Source organism: Staurois parvus, unplaced genomic scaffold (assembly GCF_062004578.1).
Source record: "Staurois parvus isolate SC_StPar_1 unplaced genomic scaffold, SC_StPar_1.0 ptg001258l, whole genome shotgun sequence".
Classification (NCBI taxonomy): domain Eukaryota; kingdom Metazoa; phylum Chordata; class Amphibia; order Anura; family Ranidae; genus Staurois; species Staurois parvus.
In genome coordinates, this window is record NW_028319054.1 from 117,620 (window position 1) to 140,612 (window position 22,993).

The 22,993-nt window shown below is 39.8% G+C and overlaps 1 protein-coding gene across 7 annotated transcripts in view; it reads left to right on the forward strand.

Moving 5' to 3' along the window:
* UIMC1 (ubiquitin interaction motif containing 1) overlaps window positions 1–22,993 on the forward strand; it is a 152,428-nt gene that overhangs the window by 37,359 nt on the left and 92,076 nt on the right. For all 7 annotated transcript variants that reach the window (XR_016308014.1, XM_089660657.1, XM_089660656.1 and 4 more), the window contains exons 3-5: window positions 295–373; window positions 4,845–4,969; window positions 7,825–8,892. Coding sequence is in view for 6 of the 7 variants with exons in the window: in XM_089660657.1 (XP_089516783.1) it covers window positions 295–373; window positions 4,845–4,969; window positions 7,825–8,892 (1,272 nt within the window). In the remaining variant the exon portion in view is untranslated. The remainder of the gene's footprint in view (window positions 1–294; window positions 374–4,844; window positions 4,970–7,824; window positions 8,893–22,993) is intronic.

Here is a 22,993-nt window from a genome sequence, read left to right on the forward strand (position 1 = left end):
AGATGCAAGTAGGATTGCAATGGTTTATATCCTGAAATATTACTATCTTCCCTTCACATTCAGTACAATGGCATTTCCATTTTGTGTGCTTTTTTTTCTGACTTTATTATGTTCTGTTACTATGCAATTGATACGGTTACCATGGAAACATAGTGACATTTAAATATTATTTTACCTGACTGTTATTTTATTTTAATGCTATTTTCTATACCTGACAAAGACCTTAGTAAATAATAGCCTTTTCTCTTGTAGGCTTTTATAACATTGTAAGATTTCTTTTTTTTTTTTGTTTAGGAGCTGGAGGAAGAGGGTATTTCACAGAAAAAGAAACCACTTCATCGGAAAACTCTGTCAGCTAAACGAAAAATTGCACGTAAGTATTTTGGAAGCTGGCATAGAAAAATGTTGTAAGGTGTTTTTTAATTACTATTGCAATTTCTCTTTTGTTAGGATGACTCAAAACAGTCAACTTTGTTCTCAATTCAAGTTGATTGGTTGATTTAATAAAACTTTCTGTGTACTGTTTCACTTTTCAGAGAACATGGAATTGTGCCCATCATTGTTGAGATCAGTAGTAGCTTGTGTGAATGCTGATATGAATCATGTGGGAGTGGTATATTACTCTGTGCATACAAAAAGCTGGTTATTTGGAAGGTCCTACAGGAAGGAAACTACTTAATGTCAAATGGTGGGGCCCTGCTCCCTTATTCCATCTTGCTGTTTTAGGACTCTAGGATACCTTTTGGTTTTGCACAGATGTACAGGCTGCCTTCCCATACTGAAAATGCTTAGTTTGATTTCACTGAACACTGTAAGCATCTCACAGTCTGTATGAAAAGCTGCAGCAAGTCTAGCAGATGAACTCTGCATATTTGACTAATTGAAAATGGAATATGGCCTCTCTAATTGGTATTTCTCAGATATCTCTAACTTAGGCATGCTATTGGGGCCCAATTTCCCCAAACACCTGCGCTTCCTCAGTATCCTTTAGAGTGCCTTTTGAGAGCTGCTGACCTCACTTATCCCTTTCTTTGCTTTATGCTCATCTCACTTATCACAGCCATAAGGCAGGGCATACATGATTCATTTTCATTTGTTCAACCAGTGGGTTGAACAAAAAAAAAATGAATCAGTTTCCTCATCCACACACATGAAATGAATGAGGGAATCCCTCCCGTGGAGCTATCGTATTTTGACAGTGCAGAAACTTCTTTGCCATCAGAATACACTGATAAACACCTCTAATCAAGAAACAAATTTCCAACAGACTGGTTGTACAGAAGTTGATAGGGAGATGGACTTCTGTACAACCTCCCTGCCCATAGATGAATCTAAATTAGTCTGGTCTCTGCTGAACCGGCCACATTTCGTTCCATCTTTGGCTGGCTTAAGACCTATTCCTTGTTCTAAAAGTGAAAGCCTGATATACCTACCCTCTCAGAACAGGAAGATGTGGAGGCCCAGTACACTAAACTTATGATTTCTGCAAAGGAAAAGTTGGTCCAGCTAAAATTTTTACATGGAGTATATAACACATCAGCGGTTGCATCGCATCAACCCAACCCTTTCACCACTTTGTAATAAATGCCAGAATACCACTGGAAATTTTTCATCAGAAAGTATTGAGTTGCCACCTAGTTTTTGCTTACTGGAGACAAATCGAGACTAAACTGTCCAAAACATTTCATCTCTCTGTATCACTTGATCCCCTTCTTCTAATGCTGGGAATTTGTGATGCCCTGTCTGTGGTACTATGCTAGAAGGGAAATACTCCTTAAGTGGAAACTCCCATTCCTGCCAGCCTGTAGTCATTGGTGATTAGCTCTGCTCTTCCAATGTACCAGTTGATGTATATGAGTAGAGGCTGCCCTGCCAAATATGACAAAATAAATTCTGCATTCATTGGATTACAGTTCTATCAGTTGTGGAGTGTCAGCATCACATGTGGAAGTGTTCTAGGATGGTCTGCATACACCAGCTGTCTGCCAATGAATGCCCACTCCAACGGACTGACATCCACACATCAAGGTATTTTTGCCTTTGCAGATCTCTTCCCAAGAGCCTATTGCTTGCATCAGGGCTGAGGCCTCTTGAGAGGAGTACTGAGGCAGAGTAAGCTATGTACAAAACCCTGCTGGCCCCTCCCACCAGCCATAATCTGCTTGCATTGCATAGGGGAGAACGTAGACCCAGTCTGGGTCTAGGATAAGTTATGTAATTTTTAAATGAAAATTTTTATTTAAAGGATAATTACACCTTTGGTAACATATTACATGCATATTTAGGGTATAACATATTACCAAAGATTGACAGCCCACCCACCCCCTTAATCCCCCATTGTGACATTGGGCAGGGGACCTTCTCCCCACACCTAATGTCACAATTCATAAACAGCGTGGCTGTGTGGGGCTCCGCACACACGGCTGCATCATTCACTAATCGTTTCCTGTAAAAGCATGAACTACAACTACCATCTGCCATTGCAGCAGACTGCTTGTAGTTCTCAATGAACTGTGAGGGCGCTGGTGAGTAGTCTTGTAGTTCATTGATTCTTCCTGGACTTTAGTAACTGTCTGCCCGTACGGGAGGTACAGACAAACAACTAAGAGTCTGTAAGATCCTGGCATTGCACCCATGATCTACTGATTGTGGGCGCAGTTCTTTTCAGGCTGCAGAGTAAAAAAAAATACACATTTGTTACCTACAAAAAAAGTGCATTTATTATTATTAACAATATTAACAATTATTTATTTATTTTTACAAACGGTAAACATAGCCTTTAAACATTTCATCAGCATTGAGAAAAACATAAAGAGAGAATGGAATGATTCACTAGCACTCACCAATGCAGTACAAAAGAGGGCTAGTTTATTATATTACACAGGCCTTAACCTCCATAGCTGTCTGATTATGTCCATATTTCTGTGCTCAAAGCAGTACATTTTTTTGCATGGAAATATATAGTTTTTTTTATTGTAGGCCTGTAATTTTTAGGAATAACTCACTGAAATCTGTCCAAACAAGAGTCTAGTAAACATCCCGGGTATGATAAAATTTGAAACTCGAAATCATAAATTATAATTTAATAAATAATCATAAAAAATAATAATATAATAATAAATTTAATTCAATAATATAATCAAACCAAAAACACTGATATTTGAAATATAGCACCAAGATCGCACATCACTGAGCAAAGTCGCAAAATCGTTTTCAGTGTCTGATGACGAATTTCCCCACGAATCATTATCACTCAATTCTGCAAGTGGTTCTAATTTACTATCGCTGTTCTCTAGCTGGTCTAAAACCAATTTTGACCTAAAGGGATGCTTTTTGGACGCCATGGACGTTTCTCAGTTTCCAGGCAGAAAGAACGATACAAATGCAGGCAGGGCACAGGACAAAGCACTAGGGACAAAATGTATGTGAAATGGTTTGATACAGTAATGTTTTACTATGTGATTTTAGTGTATTGAGTGAATGTCACTTTTGGTCATTTTCAAATTTCCCGCCGTTCCGTCCCCCGTACGTCCCGACGCTTGCAGGGGACGGAACCTAGATGACAGATGCCGGCATCCGCCGGATTACATTGCCGGAGACACTGCAGGAGGGACATTGCGGGAGCGCAGGACAAGGTAAGTCAAGAACAGATGCCGGAGCAGCGCTGCATGGTAAGCCCGAGTGTAGATCGGGGTTACCGCTTTTGGTACTGAAACTTTACCCCGAGCTACACTCGGGAATACCTCCAGGGAGGTTAAGAAAAGGTGTTATCCACCTGAAACTGTTGTCCTGTCCTTTGGCTTCTATAGATCTATAGTTGGTCTGACTTTTGAAATAAGCCAGTCGTAGACCAATGTGAAACCTTTCGATTATCTAATTTTAAAGAAGGACTTTGGTCCTTTTTCTGTTGACTCTGCTCCTCCTACCATTTTTGTATTTCTGATGCATGTGTGCAAATGTGTGAAAGGGCTTTGCCTAATGTTTAGGCCCTGGCAGAGTACTTTCACACATTTGCAGGCACACAGGGAAATTTCTGGGCATGCCCAGCATGTGGCAGTTTTGGAAGTTTCAAACCAGTGCGTATGCATGGGGAAACCCATTTATGTGCAGATATGCTGCAAGGCTCTACCCAAAGCCCTGCAACACATCGCACACAGAGAATATGGGAGAAGGGGGTTGGGGAGCATGAATGACATCCTTGCCTAGGTTTTGCAGCATAAGCAATATACTAAAAAAATAAACTTAACCACATGTGAGAGAAGGAGCCGGGGCAAATTTAAAGTTAATTTAGTGAAGGTCTGATTTAATGTTTGGTTGATCATGTATACTAGATAACAGTAAATTCCTAGAAATACTGTATTTGAACATGTACCTGCCTTTGGCACACATACAGTATATGTAACTCGTCAACATGTTATGAAACTGACATATACGGGTTTATCCTGTACTTGCTGTGCTTGAAAGGGTCATCTGTATACCCAAAACGTTCTTCATCTACAGGAGGTGTGTTACTGGCCAGATCACCAGGTGAATACAGATGGAAAAAGCCTAAAAACTAATGCAGCCACCACATTTAATGATTGGTAAGCTGCAATATATAACATTTTTGATTTTGGGTTTAATACCGCTCTAAAGTACATATGAATGGCTCAATTGCATAAACAGTAAGCATAATTTTTATCTGTCTGCAATTCATATTTTTGCTTTAAGATACAAACAAAATGTTTTATGGCTGCTCTGTTTAATTGAACATCTGTTTGTAAAAGTACGTTTTCCAGTAGGTGCTCACAGAGAAGTTACTCACATCACAGATTATTGATGCAGTGTTTGCCATTTCATTCCAGGTATGACTGAGGAGGAGCAGCTGGCCCTTGCAGTAAGAATTAGCCAGCAAGAACAAGCAAATCATGTCAAACATAGACAAGAAGAAGATGAGCTTTTGAGAAAAGCCATTGAAGAGAGTCTGCATGTAAATATAGAGAACCTTTTTTTCTGAGTGTTCTTAGACAATGCTGTAGAATGGCAGGGACATTATTGTGAATTGTTATAACCCTGATACCTCATTCTGTATTAAAAAATAATGCTAATAACTGTGGAACTTTACCCATAACAACTTCATAAAACAAATGTTCTTTAGCAAGGAACATACATTAATTATGCTACCAAAATTAGTGTGTGCTGTAAATTGACTCCAGCATTGATCCTGTTTCTCCTTGCTGAAGGTTGTTATTTTGCTAAAGACCAGAGCCCCTGAGCAGCAGTAAATCTATAGGCTGTCAGCAGATTGACCTCTACATTTTTGGCAAAGTATACAAAAATAGAGAGCAAATGAGCATGTGCAGAGCAGGGTGAGACAGTGTATTTCTAGATTTTAAACAGTATAGGCACTTATTTTTTAATGTTTATATACTTATACCTATAAAATGAGCCAGCCTGAAGTGGTCTAACAGGACTTCATTTTCTCACTGAAAGTTTCACTTTAAAAGAATGCACATTCCCTAGTTTCTTACCTTAGTATAGGTAGTTTCTTTGAAGGTTTCCAATGAGCAGCATGGAAGTTGCTCTCCTGGAATTGACCATATTACCTGTATATGTCATTATTTTGGTCAGTTGGTTTTAAAACAAGACTCTGGGCAGTACTAAAAAAATTATATTTGTCCTCATACTGATAAGAAATATACTGCTTGTTTTTCCAGCAAATGATTTAACAGAAAGTATCTTTGGATTCATTCTGTCAGCTGATGAAGCAGGTCATGTCCTGCTGTCTTTAAACCATTTCTAATCTAATCCATGATCCTCATGTTTGCTGTCAGTGTAATGCAGCCTAGCATGACCAAGCAGTCTAGACCTTCCTGCATTTTAAGCTGATTGATTGATTGGCTGTAGCCTGCAGCGCTGATTGAGCAGAAATGTTAAAAACAGGCTGGTTGAACAGAAGTTGATTAGAAGAGTCCACAGTGCCCATACATGGATTGAAATCCGTCCTGTTCCTTCTGAACCAGCCAAATTTTGATCCATGTGTGGCCAGCTTAACAGAACAGCTCTCAGGTTCTGCATTTCAGAGGTAGATAAAGTTGTAGATTGGCCTGTGAGTCTTGCTTTTTCCAAACCTGTAGTACAATAATGGATATTGAAATACCACAAGTGGCAAAATTGTGTTTATTAGTATAAGCTCAGACTGGATGTCGCTCCACTTCCTTAAACTGAACTTCTCCAAAACCAAGTTTCTTGTCTTCCCCCCCCAGCCCGCACACCACCCCCCCATTGACTTCTCCATCATGTCCAACAACGCCACCATCAAACCCGCCCCGCAGGCCAAAGTACTTGGTATCATTCTTGACTCTAACCTATCCTTCCAGCCTCAAGACCAATCTTTAACAAACTCATGCAAACTCCACCTCCAAAACATCGCCAAAATCCGCGCGTTCCTAACCCCAGAAACCACTAAACAGCTCATCCACTCCCTCATCATATCACGACTCGATTACTGCAACTCCCTCCTTACTGGCCTGCCTCGCCACTGGCTATCCCCACTTCAGTCGATCCTGAACACGGCTGCCAGACTCTTTCACCTTTCCAACCGCTCCATTTACACCACCCCCCTCTGCCAATCCCTCCACTGGCTTCTGATTGCGGATCAAATTCAAAATCCTAACGCTGACGTACAAAGCTGTCCACCAGACTGCCCCGAACTACATCACTGACCTAATATCCAAATACCGCCCAGCACGCACACTCCGCTCCTCACAAGACCTCCTTCTCTCTAGTTCCCTGGTCTCCTCCTCCCATGCCCACCTCCAGGACTTCTCCAGGGTGTCACACATCCTCTGGAACTCCCTGCCCCAACCCATCAGATTATCACCTACTCTCCTCACCTTTAGGCGCACCCTGAAAACCGACCTCTTCAGGGAAGCCTACCCCACCCCCTGCTAACTTGCCGACCTCCTCCACTCTCCTACCACTCCATCCCCCACAGCTTTCTCCTCCTGTGCCACCATCCCCTCCCTCCTAGATTGTAAGCTCGAAAGAGCAGGGCCCTCGATCCCCTCATGTTTTGTATTGTATTGTTATTGTTCTGTCCCCCTTGGTAATGTACAGCGCTGAGCGAACTATTGGCGCTTTATAAATACTGTATAATAATAATAATAAGCCATAGATTTAGTGGAAGTTTTTTTAGCTGCTGACTTTATTTTTTTACAGTTTGACTGTAAAGTGTCATTAAAGCTTCATCTTTTTTAAATTAAAATAACAAACATGTCATAATTACCTGCTCTGTGCAATGGTTTTGCACAGAGCATCCCCAATCCTCTTTTTTTGGGGTCCCCCACCGGTGCTCCTGGCTCCTCACTCATCTGAGAGCCCACCATAGGAAGCTGCTTCCTATGATGGCCACTTGTGTGGACTCGCTCCCAGGCTGGGCTGTTTGCATCTTTTCAGATATACACTACCAGCCTCTGCCCTGCCCCCCATTCTTTGCTCACTGGTTTGACTGACAGCATCTGGATCCAATGGCTCCCTCTGCTCTCAGTCAAGCCTGTGAGAGCCAGGAGAGGAGCTGCTGTACACATGCACAGCGTTAAACCGAGATCGGGCTTAGGTGAGTATTTAGGGGGAGCTACTCTTAAAAGGTTTTTTGCCTCAATGCAGAGAATGCATTATGGTAAAAAAAAAAAAAAAAACAACTGATACAACCACTTTTTTATATGTATTTTTATTGCTTTTACCATCCACAAACAGGGATTGAAAACCCTTCCAAAAAGTTATTGTGTCTGCAATGATAACATTTTTGATTGCTTAACAATAAGCTGTCTACATTTTTTTCAGAGTTGTAAAAGTCCTGATAAATCAACAGATGTCGCAGTTCATGAACTAACAAAGGAGGCATCTTCTAGTGAAGACGATATAGCTATAGATGAACAACATAAAGAGCATTTGTCACAGCAGTCTCAAATTTTAGGTCAAGACTCTCCACAAAACCCCAAGGTGCTTTTGAAACGGTTAAGTCAAGACATAGTGGAAAGTTCCAGTGTCATTTTGTCTCCAAACTGCAAAGATCCTTTACCATGCACAGAAAGCTGCAAAGCATCTTCTTTGTCTCAGAGTATTAGTAATGACTTTGACTGTATGTCACCGTCTAAAGCTTCTTTAAGTCCTGTTTTTCCAGTCAAGTCTCCATATGCACATAAAATCTTACCCTGCAGATTATTTCAGGACAGAAGTCCAAGTGGTGTGAAGTTATCAGAAGGAATAGAAGATCTCCCTTTACATTGTTCAGAAAGTACACCGCTAGATTCTTCTTCATTGATATCTGTTTCAAATAAGTCGGAACTCACAGAAGACACAAATTCATTGCCTAACGTCGGTGTTTGTTTGAAGGGGTCAAGCATAGGAAATACCTCTGTGAATAATAGGGATGCTCTTTCTAAGCATACCTGTCAAAGTTCTGCTTATAAATTTGCCAAAAAGGATCAAAATGACAGTAGTGTCCATTACTACTGGGGTATACCTTTCTGTCCAAATGGTGAGGATCCTAATGCATATACTCAGGTCATACTTTGTCAGCTGGAGGTGTATGAGAAAAGTTTAAAAAAATCTCAGCGACAGCTCTTAAAGAAAACTGAATACGGTGAACCAATTGATCTAGCTGCTTCATCAGAAAACAATGAACATGCAAAAGACAACCAGGGCAGTCTCAGCCAGGAAGATACAGAGGAGATTATAGAGGGTGGTGACCAGCAAAAGCCACATCAGAGCGAGATGGAACCTGAAGAAGAGTCTGATAGTTCAGACATACAGCCTGCTCCAAGCAAGAGGTTAAAGGCTACTTGTAGCCAGTTCCAGGAGGATGACCATTCCTGTCAATCTGAAGGGCAAATGGAAAGTCAATCAAATGTAAGTAATACAATTACTATTTTTAATGTGGTATGGAACCCAAAACCAAAAATTTTATATATTGTAGCTTCCCAATCTTTGTGTGGTAGCTGCATCATTTTTTTTCCCCTCTGTATTCACCTGGTGATCTGGCCAGTAACACATCTCCTGTATTAGAGTGCCTCCAGTCTGGATGGAGCAGCATTGGACAGTAGCATTGTCAGTCAGGGGGAAAGGTAGTGTTAGATGCACTAGTAGATTTAGATACACTAAACAAATTGAAGCCAAAATGCAGCTAACACTTTTTAAGCAGTTAAAGTTTATTGTTCCTTTTTGGGATAAAGGTTTTACATAAACAAAAGTTGATCATTGTAAGCATCCTTGTCAGTGGTAATTGGTTTGTCTCAACTCTCTGCTACATCTACAAGGAAACGTTTTCTGTTAAACTACAGACTTACTGGCTAGATCATCAGGTGAAAATGAAAGAGAGCAAAAAAGAAAAGTAATGCAGCCATCACATCTAAAAATTGATAAGCTTCAATATAATAAATGTTTGCTTTTGGATTTAATATTGTTTTAAGAATATATGTCTACAGAAAATGTTTGTAATTTTTTTGTTTAATTTACACTTTCAATTGCGTTTAAAGGGTTTTTTTTCACCTTTGCCAAAAAACTGCCTATGCAAATAAGTAGCCTCTGTAGATAAAAACAAACTGCAGCTTTGACTACTGCTGAATAGTGCCCTTTCTATAGGTTGCTATTAGATGTGATATTTATCACGTGTTGAATGACGCACATATTCACGCATGTCACTGTTTGAATTTTGTATTTACAATTATTTTTAGGTTTAGTAGCGTGGCATCCTTTATTTACAGTTTAGTATTAGTTTGAGGGAATGCAAGTTGATGCTTGCAGCAACTATATTGCCGTTTATTCCATAAATAAGTTACACAGTAGGTAGCACCGGAGTATTTTCCATTGCTATAGGTGTAGGCCATTTACATACCTCATGAAGCCTGACTGCAATACTCCCAGGACGTTGCTAGGACAAGCGTATTTGTTACTGTTCACCTCCTCCATCACAGGAGTGAGCTTTCAAACATGAAGCTCAGAGCTACTGCACTGGGGAGAGATAGCATATGTGAGGGGGTAGAAACAGAGAACGAGCTTATTCCTGTGATGGTGGAGGTGAGCAGTAACAAATAGGCCTCGCTTAGCCATGTGTGTGTGTATATATGTATGTATATGTGTATATATATGTGTGTGTGTATATGTATGTATGTGTATGTGTGTATATATATATATATATATATATATATATATATATATATGTGTGTGTGTGTGTGTATATGTATGTATGTGTGTATATATATATATATATATATATATATATGTGTGTGTGTGTGTATATGTATGTATGTATGTGTATGTATATATATATATATATATATATATATATATATATATATATATGTGTGTGTGTGTATATATATATATCAATAGCTTTTAATAAATTGTTGGTGTTATTGTTACATTGTTATTGTACTCCTCTTGCCAGTGAAAATTTCAGAATTTTTATTGCACGAAGGGCCCTCTATCCCTCATATCCTGTGCACAAGACAGGTGGCTGATATGCCCTCTTTCACCCAAGCCGCCATTTTTGTACATTTGCTACTGTAGTCCTTTGTAAAGTAATTGGTGATGTCAGTACTTCACCGCTAACTGCAGTAGGTGGACTGCATGGTTTGATCCTCCCATTGCGCTACATAGTTAGATTGTTGGGCTGTGAGACTTCTGGTCTGTGCCGCCTCCTATGGCTTCACATTTTTCACTCCATGTATGCAGGTTATGAAAATCTCATCAGATCCACATGTAATGATGGGGGGTAATGTACAGCGTAGTCACACACAAAAAATGGAAAGTAGAAGAAAAAGACGCAATTATGTGGGTGGGTGGTGTCAGAGTCTTATAAGTAGAACACATGCATATCCATGGTCTAGCCCACACAAGACTGTAAAGGCCAGGACATGATGGGATATGTAGTCTAGCAAATAGCAATGAAGACACTTCTGAGATACCGCCTCCCAGAGCTTGGGGATTGAAAAAGAAGCAGTGTAAAAAAATGACGTTACAAATTTTCTAAAACAGCAAGTTTTACACAAAGTGTGTACTTTTGATAAAATTCACAGCAGCAATTTTGCTTAACTTTCCACACATGGCTATTGTACAGATTTCAACACCATCCCAGAGTTCTATTTTCAATGATATTTGCTTCTGGCTATGCATTACATATCTCAGTTCCCAGTTCAGAAATATACACATATTTTTTTTCTTCAGTCTTATTTTTATGGAAATTTAAACTATGCCTTTGGCCAGAGAGAGTGTTCCCAATGATAGTAAAGGGGCTCAGACTCTGCAAGGGATATCCTCATAAGACCTTTAGTTGCGGCACATAATAATCTAGGGATAAAAGGTATGGTTTCCCTTTAACAGATACATGTCTTTGATGTTCACTCTCTCCACATTTGTTCTTTCACAGTTATAAAACCCAACAATCTATTGACCCCGGCACTTTCTTCTTGCATTATTTCTCTGCATAGCTTCTTGATTTTCTATGTGCTGACATCCCTACATTTAATATCTGTGATTTCAGCATCCACATTATCAGTAAAGGCCATCAAATTCCTCTCCCTGAACTTAGCCCTCCTGCTCACCCATTGGTCCTCTCTTCCTAATCACAGTCCTGTCACTTCTTTGTAATGAACACAGAGTCACTATCCTGCTGCTGTCACCAGTATGTGGCGATGACACTCAGCCCCACCCTACACACAGATTATCCAGCTTGGGGGCAACAATCTGAGTGCCAACAGACTGCAAGTGATCGACACTGGGGTTGACTACCTCTGCAGTCAACCCTTTACAAAACAAACAATAGCTTCCCCCACGTTTTATCAGAAACATGCACCAGTCACATTATCCGTTGTAGCAATTCTGACTTTTAGGAAACGTCTGCAATACATGCTGCTATGCCAGACAGGGATATAAAAGAGGCTAAAATATGGTACTGGTCTTCAATGATCAAGAGTTATTTTAGTTCTTATTCTGAAGTATGGCCTAAAGATTTAAAATATTGTTTAAAGAAAGCAGGAAAAACAGTGCATGCAAAATATTTACAGAAAGTTAGAATCAGCCAGAATCCAATTCAGTATTCCGGTAGAATCACTGGCCCTCAGAGCGACTCTCAGCATGGATGCCTCATTTTGATGGACAATCAGTAGTTTCTGAACTGTAGTTGGAACCAGCTTTTCAGGACCATCAGGAGCAACTTGGGGTTGTGGAAGAGTTTCATGGTTGCTCAGTAGACATCTCCCTGATTCACTTTTCTATTTATATTGATATTTTCATATGATCATGTGCTACAGCTGAATACATAAGATATTATTGTGGACTCGCGTTTGATTAGAGACAAAACTTTATGTGCAGTGGGGCAAAAAAGTATTTAGTCAGCCACTAATTGTGCAAGTTCTCCCACTTAAAAAGATGAGAGAGGCCTGTAATTGGCATCATAGGTAGACCTCAACTATGAGAGACAAAATGAGAAAAAAAATCCAGACAATCACATTGGCTGATTTGGAAAGAATTTATTTGCAAATTATGGTGGAAAGTAAGTATTTGGTCACCTACAAGCAAGATTTCTGGCTCTCACAGACCTGTACCTTCTTCTTTAAGAGGCTCCTCTGTCCTGCACTCATTACCTGTATCAATGGCACCTGTTTGAACTTATCAGTATAAAAGACACCTGTCCACAACCTCAAACAGTCACACTCCAAACTCCGCTATGGTGAAGACCAAAGAGCTGTCAAAGGACACTAGAAACAAAATTGTAGATCTGCACCAGGCTGGGAAGACTGAATCTGCAATAGGCAAGCAGCTTGGTGTGAACAAATCAACTGTGGGAGCAATAATTAGAAAATGGAAGACATACAAGACCACTGATAATCTCCCTCGATCTGAGGCTCCATGCAAGATCTCACCCCGTGGGGTCAAAATGATCACAAGAACGGTGAGAAAAAAATCCCAGGACCACACGGGGGGACCTAGTGAATGACCTGCAGAGAGCTGGGACCAACATAACAAAGGCTACCATCAGTAACACACTACGCCGCCAGGGACTCAGATCCTGCAGTGTCAGACGTGTCCCCCTGCTTAAGCCAGTACATGTCCAGGCCTGTCTGAAGTTTGCTAGAGAGCATTTGGATGATACAGAAGAGGATTGGGAGAATGTCATATGGTCAGATGAAACCAAATAAGAACTGTTTGGTAGAAACACAACTCATCGTGTTTGGAGGAGAGAGAATTCTGAGTTGCATCCAAAGAACACCATACCTACTGTGAAGCATGGGGTGGCAACATCATGCTTTGGGGCGGTTTCTCCGCAAAGGGACCAGGACGACTGATCCATGTACAGGACAGAATGAATGGGGCCATGTATCGTGAGATTTTGAGTGCAAACCTCCTTCCATCAGCAAGGGCATTGAAGATGAAATGTGGCTGGGTCTTCCAACATGACAATGATCCCAAACATACCACCCGGGCAACGAAGGAGTGGCTTCGTAAGAAGCATTTCAAGGTCCTGGAGTGGCCTAGCCAGTCTCCAGATCTCAACCCCATAGAAAACCTTTAGAGGGAGTTGAAAGTCCGTGTTGCCCAGCCAGCGACAGCCCCAAAACATCACTGCTCTAGAGGAGATCTGCATGGAGGAATGGGCCAACATACCAGCAACAGTGTGTGCCAACCTTGTGAAGACTTACAGGAAACGTTTGACCTCTGTCACTGCCAACAAAGGATATATAACAAAGTATTGAGATAAACTTTCGATATTGACCAAATACTTATTTTCCACCATAATTTGCAAATAAATTCTTTCCAAATCAGCCAATGTGATTGTCTGGATTTTTTTTCTCATTTTGTCTCTCATAGTTGAGGTCTACCTATGATGCCAATTACAGGCCTCTCTCATCTTTTTAAGTGGGAGAACTTGCACAATTGGTGGCTGACTAAATACTTTTTTGTCCCACTGTACATTGGACACAAAGAACTCTTATGGCATTTAATATGGCTAATGAGCCTTCCTTACTATATAACCTAATCTTGTTTGGTCTTGAATTGTTTAGTATTTTTATTGTCTTTCTATTAATGCAGCCCTATTATATCAGGATTTTTGAATTCTGTACAGATTTTGGGTTTTGCGGTAAGAAACCCAGACTAAAATGTTTTAATTTGCCTGCAGACTAAGCCATTTCACGATATGCCATAAAGCCTTTGCTAAAGGAGGTTTGCAATGCAATCATTAGGCTGTTGGCTTGGAAGATGTCTACCTAATGGGTTTAATTATCTGTGCCTGGATCATGTCAGAGGTACTGTAAACTGGAAGCTTTAAATGACTAGTTTACCACATGCTTATTACAAATCTCTGGGTTACAGTGTGGTTATCTAAGTGCCGATAATGACTGTGTAGATTACCTCTAAACGATTTAATGGTACAGTTATGAGGTCTAGTATAGGTCCTTTGAAGCCTAGTGGAAGGTCTCTGTGTATTCCTTTTTTTGTTTCTTTGGGATTGTTCAAATTCATTCCTAATGTACAACAGTCATGTGGGAGGGGGTCAGAGAAAGAGTGATTAAAAAAAAAAAGTCACTGCCTGGGCAAGCACAACAGTCCTAAAGTGGTTGTAAACCTCAGACATGAAATATGAACAAAGCATATCCCTCTATAGTGTGTACTACAATTAGGAGCACTAAGTGTCATTTCTGTCTGCTGCCTCCTTCCTCTGCTATCTGCATGAATCACTTCTGACAAGTTTTGCTGACACCAAGAGAAAAATGGTGACAGAGGAGGGATCTCCAGTAGATTTACAACCTCGGCTCTGTTTCTGTGTGCTGTGTGGAGGGGGGTATGGCTCTTCTTTCCAAACAGCTCTCAGAGCTCTCCTCACTGAGCCCTGCAGTGTGTAATTTCAGCTCTTCTCCCTCTTTTTCTGAACTTTCCGACAAGCTTTATAAATGCTAGACTGATATAGAGAAGCAAAGACTGCAGATAAACAGGTACATCCTATGTAGGGGGATTTGGTTTATCTCTGTGTATCATCTGAAGTTAATCACTTTCCTGGATATAGCTAAGGGTTTGCAACCACTTTAAATCTTAATGATCTATCACAGTCTTGCAAATCCTACAGAAATGTGGGGTGACACAGTGCAGAAAGTGACTTCAGTCTTCACACTAATATCCACTTATCTGCTCCTATCCGCTCAATTGAAATTTATAAGACATTTACTTTTGCCCCCCTCCTTCCCTGCATAGAAGCAACACAATTACAATAAAAAAGAACTTGTCAATTCAAATCTTCATTCTCCTTTGATATTTTGCACAACCTCTTCTTCTGCCTTTACTGACCCTAACACAGCAACCGCCACTCTTCAACACAGTAATTTCAGCCTTGCCACCTTTACAAGTGCCTTGGTGTGCCATCTGGCAACTCTGGCTTATCAAATATACTAAAAAGTAAAAAAAATTCATTTCTCATGTGCATTCTTTCTAACATTACCTAAAAAGCTCAGTTTTGGTCTCATCAGACTATAAAACTTTCTTCCAGTTGATTTCAGAGTCTTCCACATATCTGCCAAGGGCCAGGGTAGGGTTAGCAGCAGACAATCCAAAAAATACCTGAATAGCAGAGGTGAGCCAGGGTTATCAGGATAGATCTAGCAGAGATCTGTGAAGAAAAAGTCAAAATAAGTTCCAGAAAGAGAGGAGAGGCAGGCAGACCAGTGGTAGCAGGGGATCAGGAGCACAGGTGTTTGAATAGCCCTTTGGTGCCACAGTGAGGTGAAGGTGTTCGCACTGCTGCATGCGCAGAGTCAGTATGGACACATAGCACAACAGGATCCCAAAAGTTCAGTGGAGTTTGCCCCAGTGGGTAACAGTGGCCATAGCTCCCTGACACTTTACTGTCAAAACAATAAACTAACATGAATATGATAAATTCATCAGTATAGCAATGCCTTTATTAAACTGCAAAATCAATTTCTAATCAAAATTAAACTAGATAATGAATGATAATAAAAATACCACAGGCATTATACTTTTGAAAACTGAACCTATTGTAAAATACACTAATGCAGTGTATTAGCCAACTAGATCTATGAAGAAGAATATTAAAGAATAATTTTCTGGCCTATGATTATTGTATAAGCCATATATACCACTTAGAAGAGACAGTGTTATACAAGCAGTTTTTCTTTCTGAAATGTTCATTTTGCCTGTGTCTCATGGTTGCACTTCCACAAAAAGGACGTTGGATGCATGTAAAAATGGAGTGGTAGTGATGAGAAAAATGTTATTACACTTCAGCTTCTATTAGATGGCTGCAGTATCTCTCACGCTTGGAGAGAATATAAAATCAGTTATTTGTAAGAAAATTTCCACATTTCGGAAATCTTACCTGAAAAATCTGTTACATTTTTAACTTCATGTCAAGGCTTAATATCATACTCAAATGTAGAAAACTGCATTTTTATAGTAAAAATGTTGCTATGTGACATTGGAAGGATAAGATCACCTTTTGATAAAAAATAATAAATGCACATTCTTTTGCAGGTAAAAAAAATTTGCATTTATTATTTTTTGCTGCAGGAGCCTGGGAAGCATTGCCCCAGCGATCAGCAAATTGCTGGTGCCATGCAGATCTTCTGCAGATCTGTCCGCATATATGCTTGCCCATACGGGATGTACGAGCAAGCAGATATAATGACAGGAAAACGGAATGAACTACCACGGCGCACCACAGCGCCATGGTAGTTCATTGAGAACTACAAGCCAACAGCTGCTAAGGCTGTCGGGACTTGTAGTCCATTCACTCACAGAACACTGTGAATGAATGATGCAGCTGGGCGGGTGGAACACCGAAGGGCCGCGGTTTTTAAAATTTGACAGCTAATGGGGAGGAGAAGATCCCCTGCTAGCTGTCAAAGCGGCGAAATGGCTAGAAGCAGGGGCCGGTGCTTTCATAAAATGTTAAACCATGAATATGGGTGTAACATGTTATGAAAGGTGAACTTATCCTTTAAGCTACAAATTCATTGCAAAGCCTATGGGAGAATACACCATTAAATACAGAGTTTTTCTTGGACTATGCAGTGCTCTTAGGATTTTGTGAACAAATACTAGGACATGCCTTATTTATGAAAAAGTTTAAAAGAGAAACTGGCTTAGCCTGCGCTGCATTACAAAAATCAATTCAAACTCTAACTGTACTTTCTCATTCATTGAGGGGCACAGGAATTTGGAGATTATTTTGTTATACTGCTGCCTCCAAGAAGGCTAGACACTGGCAAACATAAAAATTGTGGCAAGCCCAGTATAACTCATTCTGCAGCATGTCTCATTTTCCTTTTTCGTTAGTGCCCCAGGAGGATGGAAATCTTTTCTCTGTGCTGGTCTTTTTACACAGCTCTCTTGTTCGGCATGATCTGTGCCTTACTTTGGAGTGCTGTACCCAGACCCTACTGGACAGGACATGAAAGTCTAGCATGAGATGTGACCAACAAACTCACCCTTGTCCTGCTGCTTAACAGATGGGTTTGTGAATATTTGAGGTTTAGCTTTGTACCCTGAGCTTTGTTGCCTTCCGCCGTGCAGTGCAACATGTTAACCTAGACACACAGGAGGACCAGTCTCCCGGTACTGGTTATCTTCAGCTCATACTCCGCTAACCATTCCACTGCTACCTGTTTTATGACCTTTGAGGTACCAGACACGGATGGCCTGGAATTTTGCCCTGTGTAAGAATCTATACTCTCATCTAAGTCCTTCTCCTCAGTCTTATCCTGGGATGATTTCACATCAATCGTGTTGGATTTTATGGGCAAAATGACAAATTAATTTGCAGACATTGACCACGGAGGCCACAAACATACTTCCACCCCTTCCATTGCAAAATCCTTATCTGATCTGTTCATGGTATTAGAGGCCTTGAAGCAGTTCATGGCTCCCAACCTGCCTGCATCTTAACACAGTTTAGCAGATTTCTATACAGCCTGGGTCTTTTGGAGCAATTCCAGGGTTTTTTTCCTCCAACCTCTTCACAGTTCCCAAACCAAAAGGAGGTATCCATCCCACCTTGGGTCTTAAGGCCCTAATGTCTACTCTCAGGCCCAGAAATTCTGCATAGAATTCAATAGGTTGGTTATTGCCTCCTTTTTTAGGGAGAATTTATGGCCTCTGTAGACATCAAGGATGTGTATCTGTACATCCCCATCTCTTCAGCACAAAAGCGGTTCCTTCACTTTGCTGTGGGTCTTCTGAACTTTCCGTTGGAGGCCCTGCCATTCAGCCTGTTTTGTGTCTGGGTATTTACCAAGGTGCTGGTCCTTTTGCTAATTTGGACAACCTTCTTGAAAAGGGTGCTGGTGAACAATGCAACCAGGAACTAGACCTTGCAAAGATTAATCTGGGTCCTGAACCTTCAAAATTCAGCACAGAAACCAACTCATTTATGGAAATATCTGTGTATTCTAGACACAGCTCAAAAAAGAGTTTTTCTTCCTTAGAAGAAACTTCAAACTTTTTGCTGCCAGACTCTAAATCTTCAGTTGAGGAATCGTTGACTCTTCGCTTCTGCATGAAAGTCCTGGGACTGATGGTAGCTAACTCTGAAGCAGTCCCATTTGCCCAGTTCCACTCCAGACCCCTACTGTGTACATTCTGTTGTCGTGGGACAAGTCAATCCAGTCCCTGGACCAACCACACTGTCATCATATTTCAGACCTTTCAAGTCACTGTAGTAGACCACAAACATCTTTTTTGCTCAGCGCTGACTCATCTGTACAGTTCAGGCAGACAGAAGAGGGGTGTGATGATAGCTAGATACACCGACCGTTTACAGAGTAGTAAGAATGTTTTCCAAAGATTTTTTTTATGTAGTTGGTAGTGTGGAAAAAGAAAAGTACACATAGTTCAATGTTTTACAAGGTTAAATGTTGTTCACCACATTCAGAATACTTTATTAATCCTAAAGGGAAATGATTAAACTATTGTTACCTGTATACAGCTTGCCTGGCAGGTACACTTACTCATGTGTAGTTTCTGTTTACTCTTGACATAAGCTGCTTACAAACAGTAAGGAATCATTCACAAGGGCACAGAGGCCCACACAACATGAAGAACCATTTGTGTATGAGTCCAGAGCAATGTGGAGCTGTGGGCAGGTACAGCCTTTGTTAGTGAAAGGAGATACAATGGCTGTACAGACTTCCCTGCACATTTGCTCTTATGCAGGTCATAGACGGGTCTAAAAAAATGTCAGTTTTAAAAAAAAACAAAACGAAAAATCGGTCGTTCAATGGGCTGACATTACCACCAACGGTGTCTACGGCCAGCATTTAATTACTTCTGTCCCTTGCAGAGAGCTCCGCTATTATCGCTATTATATTTGACATGGAAAAGTATTGCGGTTGCAACAATGTATCCATTTGTACCCATTTCAGATACAGATGTTTTTATTCATATACAAATAGATACATTGTTGCAACCACAATACTTTTCATATAAAATATAATAGCGGACTGGAATTCTTCTTTTTCTTTTTTTCTTTTTCTTCTTCTTTTTCTTCTTCTTTTTCTATTTCTTCTTTTTCTTTTCTTCTTCTTTTTCTTCTTCTTGCAGGTCACGGCATGCGCTGATTTATTATTGGTAAAATGATCGTCTGATTTTCCCATCATTGCTGGGAAAATCGGCCGATTTTTTTCCAACTTTACCGATACAAAAAATGTGCCAAAACCCCGAAAAATGGCAGACCAATTAACCCACTAATGGTGCGAAAATCGGCCGATTTTTTTTTTTTTTTCGACCCGTCTATTGCCTGCATTTCTCTGCATTTGGAGCAGGGAGGATGAAAATCAATGATTTTTTTTAAAAAAATCAACAAAATCTGATTTTTTTATTTAAATGGATTTTTTTTTATTTAAATCGGATTTTTTTTATTTAAATCGATTTTTTTAAATAAAATGCTTTTTGAGGAAAATATATTACCATCCAAAGGTTATTCCATCATGAAATAAAGATTCGTTTTTTAATTATGTAGAATAAGGCTGTATATGTTTAATTTTTTTTGGTAAATAAATTCCATGAATCCATTCACAATGTCATGCTCTTCCAGAGGTTTTTGTAAGATTATTGGGCAGTTTCTCTGCCTACAAGATATTATCACAGATGCTTGGTTTACTTTTGCAGTTCTCAAAACTGAATTTGACTCAGCGGAGATCACATGCCTCTTCACAGCAAAAATGTTATAACATGAACAGAGTTAAGAAAAAGACCTTAATCCTAACTTCTACAAACCTCTGAATACAGAATCAACCCCTTCAGTGCTAAGTTTCAAGAAGTTCAGTGAATAGAATAGAAACAATATTTTTCTGATTGTTTGGAGTGGAATAGATCTGCACAAGAAGAAAGTGAAACTAAGTGTGAGGAGGAAGGGGCTGACAGTCTAAGTTTCTTAAAATATATATATTTTGTTTAGCCAAATTAGTTAACAAACATGGATGTTTGTTTAAGAAAATAACGTGCTGGAATGTTATTGTTTCAGTTGAATAAATCTATTTAAATTGTTATTATTAAGGTAATGATTATTTTTCTCCTTCCTAAGTACAACAGAAAAGTTGTCCAAATATGAATGATTAACCTATTAAACTGGGGATAATAAAACTAATATGAAAAGTTGTTATTCTAAAAATCTTCATCTACTTGCATATTAAAGTTATACCAGCAAGAATTAGTCTTTATGTAGAAAACTAGGATTTAAATCAAGCCTGACTGACTAGTGATTTAAATCAGTTTGATTTAAATCAAATCCACCCTGGTGGGAAGTACTGCTAATGAACTAGTTATTAAGTGAATGGGGTTTAGAAGGGGCAGAGATCTTCCAGTTTATAATCACAACAGATAAAAAAACTAATATGAAAAGTTTTTATTCTAAAAATCTTCATTTACTTGCATATTAAAGTTATACCAGCAAGAATTAGTCTTTATGTAGAAAACTAGGATTTAAATCAAGCCTTACTGACTAGTGATTTAAATCGTGATTTAAATCAGTTTGATTTAAATCAAATCCACCCTGATTTGGAGTCATGCACCTGTTCCCGTGTACCTGTCAAATGTAGATGTGCAAGTCTTTACAGCTGGTGCATCTCCATTTACTAACACAGGCTGTATGGGACACGTAAAAAAAAATGGCTCCTCATGCTGTATGGGCTCTCTTGACCCCCGCAAATGAGCTCTAAGAGATTGTTTTCTTGTGCCTGATGCTTTGAGTGAACAGAAGGTGGCGGCATTGCACCACTACAAATTCTCTGCCACTTCCTCTTAAAACACAGAAATAATCATTTCATAGAATAAAGGAAGTATCAGTTATGTACATTTAAAAAAATATCGACAACGCCACATACAAATCATTTTTAATTTTTTCCTTTAGAGAGAAATAACTCTTGGGTTTTAAATGATATAATTTAAAAAAATACATGTTTAATAGAACAAAGTTGTAGCAGTATGGTTTCATTACTTTCTGGCACACACACATCTGTTCCTGTTGACACAAGCTAAAAGGGTGTATAAGCTTTATCAGACTTGCAGCAAGCATCATGTAGAAATAAAATTCAGCAAAACATAGTAACCAGAATTTGTGCTTCTTTTGTCTGACCTAAGTAAATCAAAATCAGATTACTTACAATAGCTTACTGCTTAATTCAGGAATCCAATAATCATGATATACACAAATATCTGAGAAGCCAAAAGTTTGTATTGTGCAGTCAGCTGATCATAAAACCTGGTATAAACAGTCTCTTCACTTGGCAACCTGCCTGTTCAAAGCTGGACCTGATCCTCGCAGTGTCCATTCCTGTATAATAATGGATTGTTTAGCTGTCGGTTTCATAGATATTGACAGAAAAATAGAGTAGTTGAGTCAATCGTTACTCAACTGTAAAGTACTCCAGACAAACTTTTTTTTTTTTTAATAATAGAGTTTGTATAAAGTGGGAAATGGATTGAACCTCTGCCAGGTGTTTGTTTGCAATCTGTGTCTCCATTAGGTAGACTACCACTACTTGGTGTTACTTTACAGCAGGGGTCTCCAAACTTTTCAAGCAAAGGGCCATTTTACTCTCCTTCAGCTGTAAGGGGGGCTAGATTGTGGCCAGTGGGGGGTAGAAAATGTCGCCGACCTAGCATCAGTGAGAATAAACATTTGCTCAGGGTTGCTGGTTTGTAAGAGGAAGAGAAATGCCCCATTTTTGGTATCAGTGGGAGGAATAGTGCCCCAAGGGCTTGATAAAGGCTAGCAAAGGGCCACTGTTTGGAGACCACTGCTCTACAGCAAGGACACAGACTACAACAAAACATGTTTTTACTAGATACTGTATTATTGATCTAGCTACAGACTTCCCTACTTTTAGGGCTGGGCCACCCTATGCTACAGTTTAGCATGCAGGAAGTGTCAGTTCTAGCTGGCATTTTGGCTGGCGGTGCCTGCGATTTCATAACACTGAGCACTGTTTACTTTTATTAACTTTATTAAAACGTCACAGTGTGACATTTCATTTCTATGCAGCTGAGCTGAGACAATGCATAGAAACGCAGACAGAAACAGAGCTGCAGTAAAAAATAGGTGAGCTGCGTTGCTGGATGGAAGAATGCAGACATGTAGATTTCTAGAATGCTGTGCAACTGACCCAAAGACTGCATTTAAATGTGAACAAGTCACAGAAAACCATTTTCTGTGTGCTTCTGCAAGGATCGACAGTTTCCTAGTGCAGAAAAACGCCAGCGTGCACATTAGTGTAATAAAAAAGCATGAGCAAATGAATGCTGAAACTCCTGCGCTGGACGATAAGCTGCACAATGTCAGACCAGGGAAATCAAAAGAAGCTGTGTGCAAAGAAACAGAGGGCGTATGGGCCTAGTGCATTACCTTCTAAAATGAGATTTATTGAATAAAAAGTAGTATACTCACAAAAGAATAAAATCAAAGGCATATCACAAAAAAGACAGCATGATCCAATCTCCCTAG